Genomic DNA, 17,527 nt, shown 5'->3' with positions numbered 1-17,527 from the left:
TAGTAACAACAGTAAAGCAGACTTTACACCATTAAATAACCCCATTAAAGGATTTGATTACCTTGGGACTTAGGGACTTTAAATGGCTCCTGAAGGCTACAGAAGTTCTTTTCAATTGCCTGGGACTTGTTTATGTTGCAACATCAGCTTTTTATTGGCCTCATTTTTTTGCGTCTTTGCTAAAAATAGTATGTTAAAAAAAATCAAGAGTAGTACAGAGTACTGTAGTACAGCACATAAAAAAATCTAATACACAGTAAAATAACAAGACCCCCCCCCACAAAGAACATAAAATGAAATAAACTAAACTACCCTAAATACACCCTAAAAACACACCCTTTAAATGAAGGCAAAGAAAAAAAAACGGACACTTGTTTTTCAAGCAGTCAAATAAGCTGAACGGAAAAACTGCTTTTGGGAATTTTATCATTTATCAATTTTATTTATGTGTCAAAAAAAACGTTTTAATGCATACCGTAATTTCCAATTAATTATGTACATGGGGGAGCTATATTTGTCCATTACTCACATAAGTTCTACTTTCTTTTTTGTATTTCTGCACAATGGTTGTGCATTATGGTTATGGTTGATGTAGCATTGTGCTGATATTTTCCTCATAAAGCAGTACTAAACCCAAAAGCAAACATTTATTGTATTGCAACTTACCAATTTTTAGATGTGTTAGCTGCATTCGTGTTTTTTTTTTTTTTTTTTTTTTTATTTCTTTCTTTTTTTCTTCTGGTGATCTGGTCAGTAAGTCTGTTGTTTTTCAATAGAACAAGCTCTCCAGCAGAATGTATCAGTTTACAGAAATGAGAAAAAACATTTACCAGTGACAGGGGCGCTTACAATGATCCACTTTTACTCATTCATTTAAAACCTTTATCCCAAGAGAAAGAAAAACTGTTTACTGTAACTGCTTATAAAGTATTAGCTGGAGTTTGGCTTAAAGTTGTTGGTATATTTAGGTCTGCTAGTAGATACATCCCCCCTCCCCCAAAACTGACAATGCTGTTGTCCTAAGGTGACCCCTGTGCTCCTTTATTCAGAGTGTAGGCACTCTAATACAGGAGATGTGTTACTGGCCAGACCAAAAGGTGAAAACAGAGGTATTATATCTTTGATTTTTGGTTTAAAGTATAACTAAAGGCAAAAGGAAATATGTGCAGCGCCAAAAAAATGTTCTTAAGACTATAATTATAGTAAAAAAAAAGACCTTAATTGAATAAAGTTCTTTGTGATGAAAAAACAAAAACAATTGAAAACAGTCCAGTGAACCAATGAAAGCTCATTTAGAAATCCAATGAGATAATAAAATGAAAACAATTCCAACACCAGCTGAAGGGAAGAAGTGCTTTCAAATCAAGTGCTCAAAAGACAGCCACCGCATTCCCGGGGAAGTGAACACTCACCAGAAATGATGGTTGCCATTACAGAAGCATGTATGCATTGGTTTTGTATCTGTCATCCAGCAAGGAATGTACCCAGTAAGGTGATCCAGTGACAGTACTCATCAGGGTTATGCTATGATAAATAAAGCTCACCAGGAACCAGAAGTAATCCTCATAGTGTAGTATGTATTATTCTAGATGTACGTACACATAAAAAAATCATAAAAGACATAAAATCCTTACATATAAAGCCGCTGACAACCCGGGATCGAGCAGCAGCGGGACGTCAGCACTAATGTCTCCTCTCCGACGTGTTTTGTCCAATGGGACGTTATCAAGGGGTCCCATTGGACGAAACGCGTCCATTTAATTATCTCATTGGACTTCTATATGAACTTTCATTGCTTCACTGGACTGTTTTCAATTGTTTTTGTTTTTTCGTCATGAAGGACTTTATTTAATTAGGGTCTTTTTTCACTATAATTATTGTCTTAACAACATTTTTCTGTGCTACACATTTATTTTTATTATTTTTATAAGTTGTGTATGCTGCTTGTTTGTGACAGCTGCCACCTTCACTACAGCGCAGAGACATTTTTGTGTTTTGTATAACTAAAGACAAAACTTTTTTTTAAAGTTTTGGACAGAGTGGAGAGGGATTAGAACATCTGTCAGTTTTTATTGCTGTCTGTGCCCTTATTAAGGAGATTCCCCCTCTCTATTTGTTCCGTTTACCATTATCATTGAAAGTGAAAGTAAAAGAAAATCCCCAAATTTTGGGTTGTCCCCAGAAAAGTAATAGAGGGGAAATCTTTCATTGGGGACACTAGTTCTGGTCACCTCGGGCTTTCCTCTCACTTCCTGTTTGGCTATCGGACGGGAAGTGAAGGAAAAGTTCTGCAATAGGACACAGATGGCGAACAAAATCCTGACAGGGGATATAACTGTGCCTTGCTCTATCCAAAATGAAAATTAAAAAGTTTTGCCTATAGTTATATACTACTTTAACCACTTGCCAACTAGCCACCGTCATTATCGTTCGGCTCTCCTGCGCAAATCAACGTAGCTGTACGGCGGCTCAGTGGAGCGTGTATGTATTATATCAGAAGGTAAAAAAAATTGTTTCTTTTTTCAAAATTGTCGCTCTTTGTTTAAAGCGCAAAAAAAACAAAAAAAAACAAAACGCAGAGGTGATCACACACCACCTCGCAATTGTCAGTTAAAGCGACACCGTGCCATATCACAAAAAATGGCCTGGTCATTAAGGGGGCAAATCCATCCGGGGCTGAAGTGGTTAATACCTTTCTAAGTAGAGCTGATACAATAAGCTTCAAAGGAAATGTGTAGGTAATAGTTCACACGGCACTCTTTTACCAGAGCGTAACAAATCTCCCGTGCATTTCATGCATTTGTGATGCCTCCGGCGAGTACTTGACATGCTTTTTTCAGGCCTGTCAGCAGCTAACTTGTTGTTATCCATTTCTCCAGAATGTTTAACAATCAGACACTTCTGAAAGGCTACGAAGATGCATCTAAAACCCTTCTCCACGCCAATATACCAGAGTGTTCCCCTTGACCCATGCTACAGGCAACCATGTTCTTCAGCCTTTATACCCCGGCCAAGCATTACTTGCAAAATCCACATCAAACCACAGCCATGCAAAGCCATGCAAATGTTCATCTCAAATGTGAATGTGTGCTAACACTCGTACCGCCCAACTGTAAAAGTACACATTGCAGCACAAATTATGTAGGCACCAGTGAAGCATCCCATGAAGAATTTATAAAGAAAAATACTTGGTTAAGCCCTTTTTTTCATCTGGGAACTGAGGAGAGCAGTTTCTGGAGTTTTGTGAGAGGAATGCTGTCCCATTCTTGTCTGAGCATATGCTGCTCCTTCATTAGTGTCATTGGGAGGAATTGTGCCCCATCGTTGGTGTCATTGGGGGGAACTGTGCCCCATGGTTGGTGTCATTGATAGGTATGGTGCCCCTTCGTTGGTGTCATTAGGAGGAATTGTGCCCCATTGTTGTTTTCATTGGTAGGAATTGTGCCCTATCTTTGGTGTAAGTGGAAGGAATTGTGCCCCTTCGTTGGTGTCATTGGAAGGAACTATGTCCTATCTTTGGTGTCATTGGGAGGAATTTTGCCCCATCTTTGGTTTAGTGGATGAAATAGTGCCCCAAGGGCCAGATAAAAGCAAGCAAAGGGCCACATCCAACCCCCGGGCTGCAGTATAGACACTGTTCCAGTGGTTAATGGGATCATATCCACATTAAGTTCCGAAAGTACGAGCTTTTGGGTAAAATTCGTTGACTCAACGGTAGCAATAAAGGATATTCTAATGTATGATTTTTCCTACATACAAACGAAAATCTAACCATGTATGGCCAGCTTTATAACACAATGCAAGACAAGAGGGTTAGGAGGGGCCTGCTCGTGAGAGTTTACAATCTAAAAGGGAAGGGGAAGTGATACAAAATAATTGTGTGGGAATGAGTTGATGCAGGAGGTAAAAGTTCAGTGTTCAAGTGGAGCTACTCACTGTGGTCCCTGATAACAAGGTGGATGGTACCTTAGTGGCCACAGCTTCCCCTCTACCTCCGACCACGACAGGTTCTCCAGCCGGCAGAACCATCACTTTTGGTTGGACTGCAAGCCGCAGTCCCAACCCTGCGCTGCTCTCTTGCTTCTGGATAGGCCCTCAGACAGCCTAGCAGCCAGATGCCCCTGGGATAGGCCCCATCTCCGGCCTAGCAGCCCAGGCAATACAACACACGTCCACCCAGACAGCCGTCCAAGTGGCACAGAACCCCGATCACCTCACCTCACCCAAATAAATAGGCTCTCCCAGCAGGCCATGGGACCCAAGAAGATCCCTGCCCATTGGCTGAGACACTCTATCTATTCCTAATCTGTCCTTGCAATGCCCTTGTTTTATCTAATGTCATCAGATACCCGGCCATCTAGTGAAAGAAGAGAGAAGTGCAGCAGTTCCAGAATTAGGGTGGAATCAATTGATCTCCTATCTATTGGCCAAGGCAACTATACTTGGCAAGTAAATTTACTAGAAACCCTGCCTAACCATCAGGGTGCTACACTAATTAGGTGACCTCTGAAGGCAATTGGTTCCACTAGATTTTAGTTAGGGGTAAAAACATTTTCTTCCCCTTCACAATTTTGTGTCACTTTGTGTTGGTCTATCACATAAAATCCCAATAAAATACATTTAAGTTTTTGGTTGTAACATGACAAAATGTGGAAAATTTCAAGGGGTGTGAATACTTTTTCAAGGCACTGTAAATCCCCTTAGTTTTAGTTTTTAACGCATACCATTAGACAGGATCATTCGGTTTGTTGCAGGCTGGTTGGTAAGTTAAGCTGGGAATTTTTTTTTGTTTTTGTTTGACATGCGTCGCCCTTCCATATGCTCCTTGCTGTTAAGGCCAGCTGTAGGTTGGGGCAGTTGCTGTATGTACTGTCAGAGGACATTAGCCTGCCAAAGCTTGAGGGAAAGAGGCCGTATGGACCAGAGCTAGCAGAAGCAGAAGATGGGGTTAATAAAAGTGCCTTACCAGGTCCCCTAGACATAAATAAACCAGCAGTGAACCCTTGCAGTGTGGGCTTCGGGTTTTTTTGGAGTTCAGCTTTAAGGCAGATGTATGACACAACATACTCCATGTATATTCATGGGAGTGCCATACATTGTAGTTACATATGTTTGCAGCTGTGAAAGATTGTTGTTCTACAACATCATTAATAAATTATAGAAACATTAACAGGATCTCAGGGATAATAAATCGGCATTAACAAAGGAAGCCAAAGCCTATCTGTCCACAGGTGAGTTTGTGCCCTGCGTTGCTATTCAGGTCTTGTGACACATCTGTCATTGTCGGCTAGGTGGGTGTTAACAGACTGCTCAGCACCATTTGCCCGTATCACTTCCTCCAAGCGTCCTTTCAACCACAGCAACATTTTATTACAGTCAATCAATGATGACAAAAAGTCAACATAAAGTCATAGTAAAGTCCAATCCAGTTATCGTTTGAATATAAATGAACACAAACAATGTAGTGCTCATATACATACAGGCATTCTCTGAGTTACATACACTATATTACCAAAAGTTTTGGGACACCTGCCTTTACACGCACATGAACTTTATTGACATCCCAGTCTAATGCCCTGTACACAGGGTCAGATTTTCCGACGGAAAATCTGTGATCGGACCTTGTTGTCTGAAATTCCGACCGTGTGTAGGCTCCATCACACATTTTCCATCGGAATTTCCGACACACAGAGTTTGAGAGCTTGCTATAAAATTTTCCAACAACAAAATCCGTTGTCGGAAATTCTGATCGTGTGTAGACAAATCCGACGCACAAAGTGCCACGCATGCTCAGAATAAATTAAGAGACGAAATCTATTGGCTACTGCCCCATTTATAGTCCCGACGTACGTGTTTTACGTCACCGCGTTTTTTTTTTTTCCGACAACTTTGTCTGACCGTGTGTATGCAAGACAAGTTTGAGCCAACATCCGTCGGAAAAAAAAATCCATGGATTTTGTTGTCGAAAATGTCCGATCAATGTCCGACCGTGTGTACAGGGCATTAGTCCGTAGGGTTCAATATTGAGTTGGTCCCCCCTTTGCATCTATAAAAGCTTCAACTCTTCTGGGAAGCTTTGGGCCAACTCAAAAAAGCTTTATCACCAATTCTTGTTTCCCATGACAACCCAAAAATTTAAAAATCCAATTGTCACAGGGGCAGAAAGTGAGGTGAAATCTTTTGAACAGGGGTACAGACAGCAAAACCAATGTTACAGGGGTGTTAACCCTTCCCAATACTATCCAAAAAACTTAAAACATTTTTTTTGGGCTGGAGTTACACTTGTACCTTTGTACCTTTTCCAACTTGCATACAAATTCCACTTACCACTTACTGACCGTATAATTTATGCCGCGTATACACGAGCGGACTTTTCGACCAGACTGGCCCGACAGACTTTTCCATGGACTTTCAACGGACTTTCCCAACGAACGGACTTGCCTACACACGATCACACCAAAGTCCGACGGATTCGTACGTGATGACGTATGACCGGACTAAAATAAGGAAGTTGATAGCCAGTAGCCAATAGCTGCCCTAGCGTCGGTCCGGCTGAGTTCCGACGTAAAGATTTTAAACATGTTCCAAATCTAAAGTCCGTCAGATTTTCGACCGAGAAAGTCAGCTGCAGGTCTGATGAAAGCCCACACACGGTCGAATTGTCCGCCGGACTTGGTCCATTGGACCAGTCCGGTCGAAAAGTCTAGTCGTGTGTACGCGGCATTACATGCATTTCATATGCATGGCAAAAATTCGGGCCTGATTCGTCCCTGAAAACGGAGAACAGGGACGCACCGGACCCCTGCTGTGAGCCTCATCCGTATTAAATGTGAACCCAGCCTCAGAAATAAGATCACATTTTATGGTGTTGGAAATACCACGTTTATTTATGGACTTTATCTATGGAATTTTTTAATGCAATGTGTTGACGTTGTATTAGTGACAATTTATTTTCTGGGTTACATAGTTACATAGTAGGTAAGGTTGAATAAAGACACCGGTCCATCCAGTTCAACCTGTGGGTGCGTGTGGGTATGTGTTTATGTCAATAGTAAATCACATATACCTGAAGGTTGTGATCGTTAAGATGCCCATCTAGTAGTTTTTTTAAACTTTCGATGCCCCATGCTGATACCACTGCTTATGGAAGAGAACTCCACATCCTTACCGCTCTGACAGCAATGAACCCTCTACGCAGTTTAAGGTTAAACCACTTCTCTTCCAATTTCAGTGAATGGCTGTGTATATTTTTAAACACCCTACGACTGAAAAGTTTCTACCCTATGCTAGGGTCACCAGTACGGCATTTGTACATCGCTATCAAATCTCCTCTCAAGCGTCTCTTCTCCAGAGAGAATAAGTTCAATGCTTGTAGTCTTTCCCCATAACTGAGGTCCTCTAGTCCCTTTTATTAGCTCTGTTGCCCTTATTTGAACTCTTTCCAGTTCCAGCACATCCTTCTTCAGGACTGGTGCCCAGAACTGGACAGCATCCTCAAGATGCAGCTGGACCAGAGCCTTGTATCGTGGGAAAATTAGCGTTTTATCTCTGGAGTAAATGCCCTTTTTAATGCATGCCAATATTCTGTTGGCCTTGCTTGCAGAAACCTGGAATTGCATGCCATTGTTGAGCCTATCATCCACTAGGACCCCCAGATCTTTTTCCATCCTGAATTCCCCTAGAGGTTCTCCTCTTAGCGAGTAACTTGCATTGGTATTTTTAGCACCCAAATGCATTACTTTACATTTTTCAACATTAAACCTCATTTGCCATGTAGTTGCCCATCCCATTATTTTATTTAGGTCTTCTTGTAAGGGTTCCGCATCTTGCTGTGAAGTTATTGCACTGCTTAGCTTTGTGTCATCAGCAAATATTGAGATTGAGCTATTTATACCAACCTCTATGTCATTTATGAATAAATTTAAACAGAATAGGTCCCAGGACAGATCCTCGTGGGACCTCACTTACCACTCCAGACCATTCTGAGTACACGTTATTTATCACCATCCTTTGGACCCGCCCCTGTAGGCAGTTCTCTATCCAAGTACATACCCTCTGGTTCATGCCTACAGACCTCAGTTTGTAAAGTAAACGTTTATGGGGAACTGTATTAGATGCCTTTGTAAAATCCAGATATACCACATCCACAGGCCTTCCTTTATCTAGATTTAGATAATGAATCTGGGGGTTTATTGGTATAAGGATTGAATGAGATTTTAGTGATTGGGTTTCCATGTACGTTAAGCTGTCATTGTTCTGGCATGACTATTTTTCATCATATGCTCGAGTTGAATTGTTTTACTTATTGTTTGCATATGTTCCACTTTCTGGTCTATTGTAAACCATTTAGTACACGTTTTCTGATCCTCTCATAAAACGAGCAGCAGGTTGCATTTTGTGGAACTCCAACTCTTATGCCCCGTACACACGATCGGACATTCCGACAACAAAATCCATGGATTTTTTTCTGTCGGATGTTGGCTCAAACTTGTCTTGCATACACACGGTGACACAAATCTTGTCAGAAATTCCGAACGTCAAGAATGCGGTGACGTACAACACCTACGACAAGCCGAGAAATGTGGAGTTCAATAGCCAGTGCGGCTCTTCTACTTGATTCTGCGCATGCGTGGAACTTTGTGCGTCGGAATTGTGTACACACGATCGGAATTTACGACAACGGATTTTGTTGTCGGAAAATTTGAGATCCAGATCTCAAATTTTGTGTGACGGAAATTCCAATGGAAAATGTCAGATGGAGCCTACACATGGTCGGAATTTCCGACAACAAGCTCCGATCGAACATTTTCCGACGGAAAATCCGACTGTGTGTATGGGGCATTAGAAGTGTGTAAATGGAGGTGATACCATTGAATTCAATGCTGCAGACTTTTGCAGGCTGTTTCCTTCCAGATTATAGGCAAACCACAGCAGTGAAAAGGAGCCCTTCTTATTTATTTCATATTTACTTCAGTACAGATTCCCTATGAATAATATACTCATTTAATATCACAGACGATTTTCTCCATCACAGTAAAGCTGTGTGGGTATTCACACTCTATAAATTCCCTCGTGAAATGAGTGTTAGGAATTCCTGCTAAGATTATTCTACGAGATCCATGCTTCACACTTTTCCTCTCTCCCTGGCTCTAAAATAATTTCTTAAGATTCCGCATAAACTTTATTTATAAGTATTAAAGCTGAAGGCCAGGCAAATATCTAAAACACAAATTAAAGTGGTTGTTAGCCCACACTAATAAGTTTATATAATCCTCTTTGTTTGCTAATGATATTTGCTCCTATGTCTGTGTTTTATAAAAAAAAATGCTGTTTATAATTGTTTTCAGTGCACCGATCGGCGCTCACGTGACCCAAGGGCTCTCTCTTCTCCCTGTCTGACAAATGCAGCAGGCGGGGCCGAGATTCCCCCTGCTGATGTCAGCTGGGATGAGGGAAGAAGAGAGGCAGCAGGTCACGTGAGCGCCGAGCGGCGCACTAAAAACAGGTATAAACAGTATTTTTTTTTTTTATAAAACACAGAGACAGGAGCAAATATAATTAGCAAACAAAGAGGATTAGATTAATATTACAATTGTGCTCTGCTCCTATACTAGTGTAAACATAATCAACAACAAAGAAAAACATTTCAACAACAAAACGTGTCATCAGTTAAAATTCATTATCCCAAAAGGTATGAAAAATGTAAAGTTTGTGTTTTTCCAGTCTTAAATCAAACATGCAAAGATCAATGGTGTTTAGTCCACTTATATCCGTGATAAAACTCCCATCTGCCAGTCACTGTGTGTGCTGCTCCCTTCACACTCCTTAAGGTGCTCGATAAAGTTATATCAACACCAGGTGCTCCCCCTTGTGAATGGACTCTCACCTTAGAGAATGCGACTTTGCAATTAAGCTTGGTCAAAAAATGCCTGTTTGCCTCTCCCGGGCTAGGGCCAAGATGTCCTATGTTTTCCAAATATGGGCATCAATATAAGTATGGGCTCCTCACTCCACAATCACAGATCCATTGAATATCCAGGTAGTATATATGTAAAAAGAATCTCAATAGTGCTTAAATCCTTTTAAAACCCAATTACTTTATTAAAAAACATGTATGAGGTACTCACATTTTCCTGGTGCTACCAGCGCACCAGGCTATAACAGGCAGTAGAATCTAATGTAATCGTAAGACACCCTGCTCCTCGAGCCACTCACTCCTCACAGGGTTTGGGTGCCATCACTGTCTATGCCCCTCCCCAACGCGTGTCGACACAGCGTCACGTGTCTTCCTCAGGGGGGAAATCTCTGATTTTTAACTCTGAATTTTAAAGATGAAGTAAACCCTGATAGGTTTTTCTTCCTTTTTTTGTTCCCTGCAAAGTAAAAGCATATTGTGCTAGTATGCATCGCATATGTGACACTTACCTGCAAATGAAGCCCGCTCTGTCTCCGCTGGAGGCCGCATCCATGTTCATCCGTCTTCCTTTGCGGACTCTGGCTCTGTGACTGGCCGGAGTCGTGTGACGTCACTCCTACGCATAAGGAAGGCTCTGGCCGAAACGCGTTAGCACTATAGATGTAGCACTGCTGTTAGTGCCAAATAAAGATTTGTAAGAAGAAGCAATAGGGTTGCCAGCATTTCTTGCTCTTCTGGAAGGAGGCGGTTGCAATTCTGATGCATCCCAATTACTAGGAGGGGGGCTTGGCCACATCTATATAGTACTTATTTGGTGTAGGCTGCCCTACATGTGGATTACAGCCCCGGAGCCTGCAACTTTAAATAAAAGTCATCAAAGCCACAAACCTGGCGACCTGCAGGAAATTACAAATATTCAATGTGCAAGCAAATCCAAATCTAAATGACCTAGCTACATTTACAAACCTGGCAAACTACACCAAGATTGTAGCTACCCCACTTATTTGGTTGTTAGCTAATAAGGAATGTCCCTCCAAAAACATGACTGATCTTATTTATTGTATTTTTCTTCCTCTAGCGAATTAAAGAAGACAGTGTCATTGACACAGTGAAAGTTATCAGCGTTGGGGACCACATAGAATGTATAAACGGGAAGAAAATAGTGGGATCACGCCATTACGAAGTTGCCAAGATGCTGAAAGAGCTGGAAAAGGGACAGAAGTTCACCTTAAAGCTTATAGAGCCTTTAAAAGCTTTTGGTAAGTTGGATTTATACACAGCTAATGTACTTATATCACCCACTGATGGTCTATAACAGGGGTCTCCAAACTTTCTAAACAAAGAGACGGTTTACCGTCCTTCAGACTTTAGAGGGGCCGGACTCTGGCCAGTTAGAGAAGAAAATGTCTTGGCGTCAGTAAGAGCAAACAAGGCCCCACCTTGTGTATTAGGGGGAGGAGTAGTGTCCCAAAGTTGATTTTAGTGGGAGAAATAGTGCCCCATCGTTGGTGTCAGTGTAAGGAATGTTGCCCCACCATTGGTGTCAGTGGGAGGAATGATGCTCCATTGCTGGTGTCAGTGGGGGGATGGTGCCCCAAGGGCCTGATAAAGATAAGCCACTGGTCTATAAATGGAGACCACTGGTTTATAAAGTCTTGGTAATTTAAAATGCTCTTCGTACAGCTGAGAGACCTGTGCTACAGATAGTGCACCAGTGGCGGTACGTCCATAGAGGGCATAGGAGCGCCGCCCCCTCTCTCCTGCACTAGTCAATCTTCAATAGATAGATTCATGCATTGCATGAATCTATTGTCGCCGCTGCCGCCCCCTATTCAGATTGCTCGGCCCCTTGTTGGGTGCTGGGCATCTGAATTACAGCGGCGGGGGTGTTTTGGAAGTGCCTAATTAGAACCGTTGGCTCTAATAGGCGTCCTGATTAGAGCTGTGGGCTCTAATAGGCTTCCAAATTGGTAAACAGCGGGCGCACTGCTGTGCGTTCGCTGCTTACGTAGTGCTGTGTTAGGGAATCAAATCGCTTCCCTAACACTAACCTGCCTCTCAGCCAGTCAGGTGCACCGGGTCTGGTTACCTGTGACCTGATTGGCTGAAGCGACAGGCACTGTGATTGGATGCCAGGCGTCCTATCATAGCAGAAGAGGACGGGAGAAAACATTAAGGACTTGGAGGGATTGTGGAAGACAGCGCTGACCCAAGACAGGTAAGTGCCAGGCGGGGGGGGAGGCACACTGGCAGCAATTGATGGGGCAAACTGGCGGCAATTGATGGGGCAAACTGGCGGCAATTGATGGGGCAAACTGGCAGCAATTGATGGGGTACACTGGCAGCAATTGATGGTTACAGTAGCTGCGTTTGGCACAGTGGCGGCAAATTTATGGGTGCAGTGGCTGGGTTTGATGGGCACAGTGTCTGCGCTTGATGGGCATAGTGTCTGCGCCTGATGGGCACAGTGGCTGCGCTTGATTACACAATGGCAGCGTTTAATAGGCACAGTGGTGGCAATTTATGGGTATAGTGGCTTTGTTTGATGGCACAGTGGCTTTGTTTGATGGCACAGTGGCTTTGTTTGATGGCACAGTGGCTGCGTTTGATGAGCACAGTAGCTGTGTTTGATGGGCACAGTGAGGCTGCAATTGATGGATTTTTTTTCAGTTTGTTTGTGCCCCCTGTAAAAATTTTGAGCACCAGGCGCCACTGCAGTGCACCACAACACACAAACTACGTGTTTTAGGTGTTAAAAATGTGCTTTGGGACAGTTTTTGCTGTGTTGCTCATTCAAAATGATTTACTATGGTGTGAAGGGGGCCTTAAAGAATGTGAACTCTGTCTAGCAACAGATACTTGAAGCTAAATTCCATGAATTCAGCCAAAAGTGAAGGCACACTATGAGTTAAGTCTAAGGAGCTACATGAGGTCCCCTGGACTTATTTTTATTATTTATATCTAACAGGTTTATTGCTCTGCCAGGACACACTCAGGGCTGTGAAAGAGGAGAAAGGCACTCAGAGCAGCTATGCCCTCCCCTTTCTGCTGCTGCCCCTTCAGAGAAGCCTTTGTATTTTGTGAATATGTTCACCTAATACCAAGGCTTCTGTGATTGGGCAGGAGAAGGGGAGAGGTGGGCATAGCAGCTAAGGCGACTCTCCTGTTCAAGTTGCAAAGCTCAGAAGGATCAGCATCACCCTCCCAGGGCTACAGCCATAGGTGTCTTCTGGGAGTTCTTTAAAGCTGTCAGATATAAATATTAGAGCTATGCTTAGGAGGTGTCATGCACCTTGCTGGACTTAACTTAGTGTGCCTTCATTTTTTACAAAGTAGCTGAATTCCTGGAATTCGGCTTTTTTTTTTTTTAATCACATCATTTTTATTACATTTTTCATTATACAACAAAAACTCACAAAACATTTCCCACAAATAACTCCACCCAAATACAATTCCTACAGCACAAAAAAAAAGAATTTTCTTTATTTCTATATCTGCTTTAACATCACAAAGAAGCAATTGAGCAAATGGCTTTCGTAAATGATTGATAAAAAAAATTAAAAAACAAGACTGGAATTGAGCACTGGATAAGGTAAAGGTCATAGACCGAACAAAAAACTCAAAAAGGGCTTTATACATCCTTAAATGATTAAATGATAAATGATGAATATTTGGTCAAAATGGTCAAAAAGAGGGACTGAACTGTGGAAGTTGTGTACAAAAAAAACTAGGCAGAAGACAAAGTAGTAGTCACTGGTATTGAATGTGGTCTCCCTGCAGTTGATCTTTCTCCAATACTGACTTACCATGTAACTTTGTTCTGCACTGTGTCTCTATGTGGAGGGTTCCATTTTGGTAGAGGCAGGGTTTTGCTTCCTCATATCAGAGCCTTCAGCCTGGAGAACATTGAGCAGCACAGTACTGACATCTCCATATCTCACTCCAGATCTCCTGAGACTGACAATCAGAGGCAGCAGTGCCTTAGATCTCCCATACCGGGAAGTGCTCAAATATTTTTCAGGAGGAATTCCAGACAACAGGTAGATCTTTTAAGGTCCTGCTTATGCACAATTAACAGTAAAAATCTCCTGCGCTTGGGTGTTTAGTCTCTGAGTGCGTGGTGCGACCAACTCTTTAGAGCAATGCCTGACGTCTTGCAGGCCTCCTCAGAACAATGGGTATTCTTAGAACTGGAAAAAAAGGAAAGAGGGAGGGCGCACCGACCTAGTGCATTACAAATGGTAAAACTTTATTGAAAGCATAAAAGACAAAGTTATACTCACAAACGAGCATGTATATGGAGCGTGTCAATTAGCGAGACTGCGTCTCTGAACACAGGCAAACTGGACTTGATGTTGAGGGGATCAGATGATGTCCCAAAATGGCTGATGCGTTTCAAGGGCGTGCCCTTTTCCTCAGAGCCTAGACGGACTCTCGGGCTAGGCTCTGAGGAAAAGGGTACGCCCTTGAAACACGTCAGATATTTTGGGACATCGTCTGATCCCCTCAACATCAAGTCCGATTTGCCGGTGTTCAGAGATGCAGTCTCCCTAATTGACATGCTGCATATACATACTTGTTTGTGAGTTTAACTTTGTCTTTTATGCTCTAAATAAAGTTTTACCATTTTGTAATGCACTAGGTCGTGCGCCTTCCCTCTTTCCTTTTTTTTATGCACAATTAACACCTGCAGATCAGTGCCAGATTTATAAGGGGGAAAAAGGGCCCCTCAGACTTTCTTTGATCATTTTTTTTATATTTATGACTTCTTTTATAAAGTGTTTTCCATGTTTTAAAGCAACATTTGGGGGAAAATTAGCAAAGAGTGGCGTAGGCATACAGCTTGTGCCACTCTTCTAAACTGTAAAAGCCTAGGGCCGACCATAGGCAGAGCGGTTTTCTTTCCTGCAATCTGCAAGAAAATCCTGCAAGGAAATCACTCGATTCTCCTATCAACACAATCAGTGTTGATGGGGGAATCCTTCCCCTGGAGCCATTGTATTCTCCCAGTGGGGGGAAGGTGTCCCAGCCAGGAGAGCACTGTGATTATTGCTAGCGGTTTTAACAACCGCTAGCAATAATTGCATGTAAAATCTGACAGGCTGGTTGTACCCAAGTTGATCGATCGATCCAATTTGGGTACATTCACCTTGCCCATACATAGTCCAAATCTTGGCCGATCTCTGCTGCACCGGCTGAGATTTGAACCATCTATGGCTGGTTTAAAGTGGTTGTAAACCTAGTTACACCACTTGTACCCACAGGTAAGCCTATAATAAGGCTTACCTGTAAGTACTGTAAATATCTCCACTTCCTCTTTCTTGTCTGGTCATTATCCTAGGCTTATGACATCATGCACAGCTCTCTCTCTCTCTCTCTCTCTCTCTCTCTCTCTCTCTCTCTCTCTCACTCTTGTGAGAATTTGCCAGGAAGGGAGGGGGTGAGTCATAAGAGGGGCAATGAGAGCTGTAGAACTGGAGGTGTGCCTCTGTGTCTGTGTAAATCCAGGAAGTGAACAGGCAGCAGCCTCAGCTGCCCACAGTTAAAATGGCTGCAGCCAGACTCAGCGGAGGGAGATTTCTGCAGCATATTTGGAAAGTACAGAATCACAGTATATAAAAAATAATATGCAAAGTGGTTGGAGGGAAGCTTCAGAATGGCAAAGATGTTTTTATTACAAATTATGTGAGCAGACTGCAGTTCTTCTTTAGGTTTCGGACTGTATTGCAATTTAGTGATCCAGTTGTTTTTTGGACTGTCAGCAGGAGCAGGAACAAGCCCCAAACACTCTACCCAGTGGTTGTAATGCTGGGACTTGTAGTTCCACACCAGCTAGCGAGCAGTAGCCTGACCTCACCTGTTGTAGTCCGTCGCTCACCCAGTGACCTGCCTATTGTCATCTCTCTGGCCTCTGGCGAATGTGCGAGGAAAGCGGCATACATTTAGTGAGCAGAGTGACTGGTAAAACGATATGGGCAGAAAGATGAGACGGGGAATGGATAGAAAAGATATTGCGGAGTGTAGGCCTGATAAGTGGAGATGGAGTCAGGTTCTCCATGGTGGGGGAAGGAGAACACAAAGATCAAAGTTCACGAAAACAGCTTGAAGAGAACGTCCTGTCACTTCATTCCAACCGCACTAGCCAAGCGACTGGTAAAGCGAAGCTGTTCTCAAATTTAAAGCTAAAGTTTCAGCTGATTATGTTTTGCCTTTCCTGGTTCTTTCCCCCTCATCAATATGTTAAAGAATATGTAATCCCAACATTGAATATTCCTGATATGTGTCTGCTGTACAATGTACTTGTATGAAAAATTCCCCTGTTCTTTTTGTATTGCTTCCTGCCAGTCCCTCTACTTTCCTATTATAAACTGACCACACTAGGCGCAAAAGCACAGTGTGGTCAGTTTTCTAGCTGTGCTGGGAAATCACCCTACTCTCCTCCAATGATTAGACATGTCCTGAGACGCCCCCTCCCCCTATCCTGCACAGCCAGGGTGCTGCTGTTTCTCCTCCCCCAGCTCTCTGACCTCCTTATGCAGCTAAGAACAGTGGGCAGGGCTGCTGTTAGAAACCATGGGGCCCCATACAGCCTTACTGACAGGGTCCTCCCAACCCTGCCCCCACCCCCAGGTGCACCGGAACAGCTGCACTGACTTTATCTGCCTAAATGAAAAAAAAAAGTCTGTCCTCTGTTTCCACCTCCTGGGTCCCTCTGTTGACATGATGGGGCCCAGAGAAATGTAATTTAAGTCCTGGTAAGCAAGTAGGAGCGGGGGTGTGGTAGAGCTGCACGATTAAACATTAAAAACATTGCGATCTCGATTCAACCCTTCTCACGATCTTAATCCAGCATTTCCACGATTCATGTAACAAGTGCAGAGCCATTCTCTGCTCACAGCTGTCAAAACAAAAAACAGCCAGCAAAGTTTATCACAACACTGCTCAGTGCTGAGAGATAAAAAGAAACATTGTATCATTCATTTATTTTAGAGATCAAAGGGATGAACTTCAATCTGTAAATAAGGTCAGTTTAACCACTTAACCACTTCCCATCCCGTGTATAGACATATGACGGCTGCATCCTGGGGGCCGTCATATGACGTCCTTGGCTTCCCGGCCGTCTAGGGGGCGCACGCCGCGTCACTGGGGAACCGATGCGCGTGCCTGGCGGCCACGATGTCCGCTGGGCACCGGCGATTGCTTGTCACAGAGCAGGGACGTGGATCTGTGTATGTAAAGTGTCCAATTTGTCCACCGCAATATCTCAGTCCTGATAAAAATCGCAGATCAACGCCATTACTAGTTAAAAAAAAATAATAAAAATGCCATAAATCTATTCCTTATTTTGTAGGCACTATAACTTTTGTGCAAATCAATCAATATACGCTTGTTGCAATTTTTTTTTTTTTTTACCAAAAATATGTAGAAGAATACGTATCAGCCTAAACTGAGGAAGAAATTAGTTTTTGTTTTTTTAAATTGGGATATTTATCATAGCAAAAAGTAAAAAATATTGTTTTTTTCAAAATTGGTGCTCTTTTTTTGTTTATAGCGCAAAAAATAAAGACTGCAGAGGTGATCAAATACCACCAAAAGAAAGCTCTATTTTTG

The 17,527-nt window shown here is 42.6% G+C and overlaps 1 protein-coding gene across 1 annotated transcript in view; it reads left to right on the top strand.

Moving 5' to 3' along the window:
* GIPC2 (GIPC PDZ domain containing family member 2) overlaps positions 1-17,527 on the top strand; it is a 138,617-nt gene that overhangs the window by 59,067 nt on the left and 62,023 nt on the right. Inside the window, exon 3 of the mRNA XM_073593687.1 lies at positions 10,995-11,175. Coding sequence (XP_073449788.1) covers positions 10,995-11,175 — 181 coding nt within the window. The remainder of the gene's footprint in view (positions 1-10,994; positions 11,176-17,527) is intronic.

The sequence above is a fragment of the Aquarana catesbeiana genome, linkage group LG07, assembly GCF_042186555.1.
Source record: "Aquarana catesbeiana isolate 2022-GZ linkage group LG07, ASM4218655v1, whole genome shotgun sequence".
In the NCBI taxonomy this organism is placed as follows: domain Eukaryota; kingdom Metazoa; phylum Chordata; class Amphibia; order Anura; family Ranidae; genus Aquarana; species Aquarana catesbeiana.
This window is presented reverse-complemented; position numbering and strand designations above follow the sequence as displayed.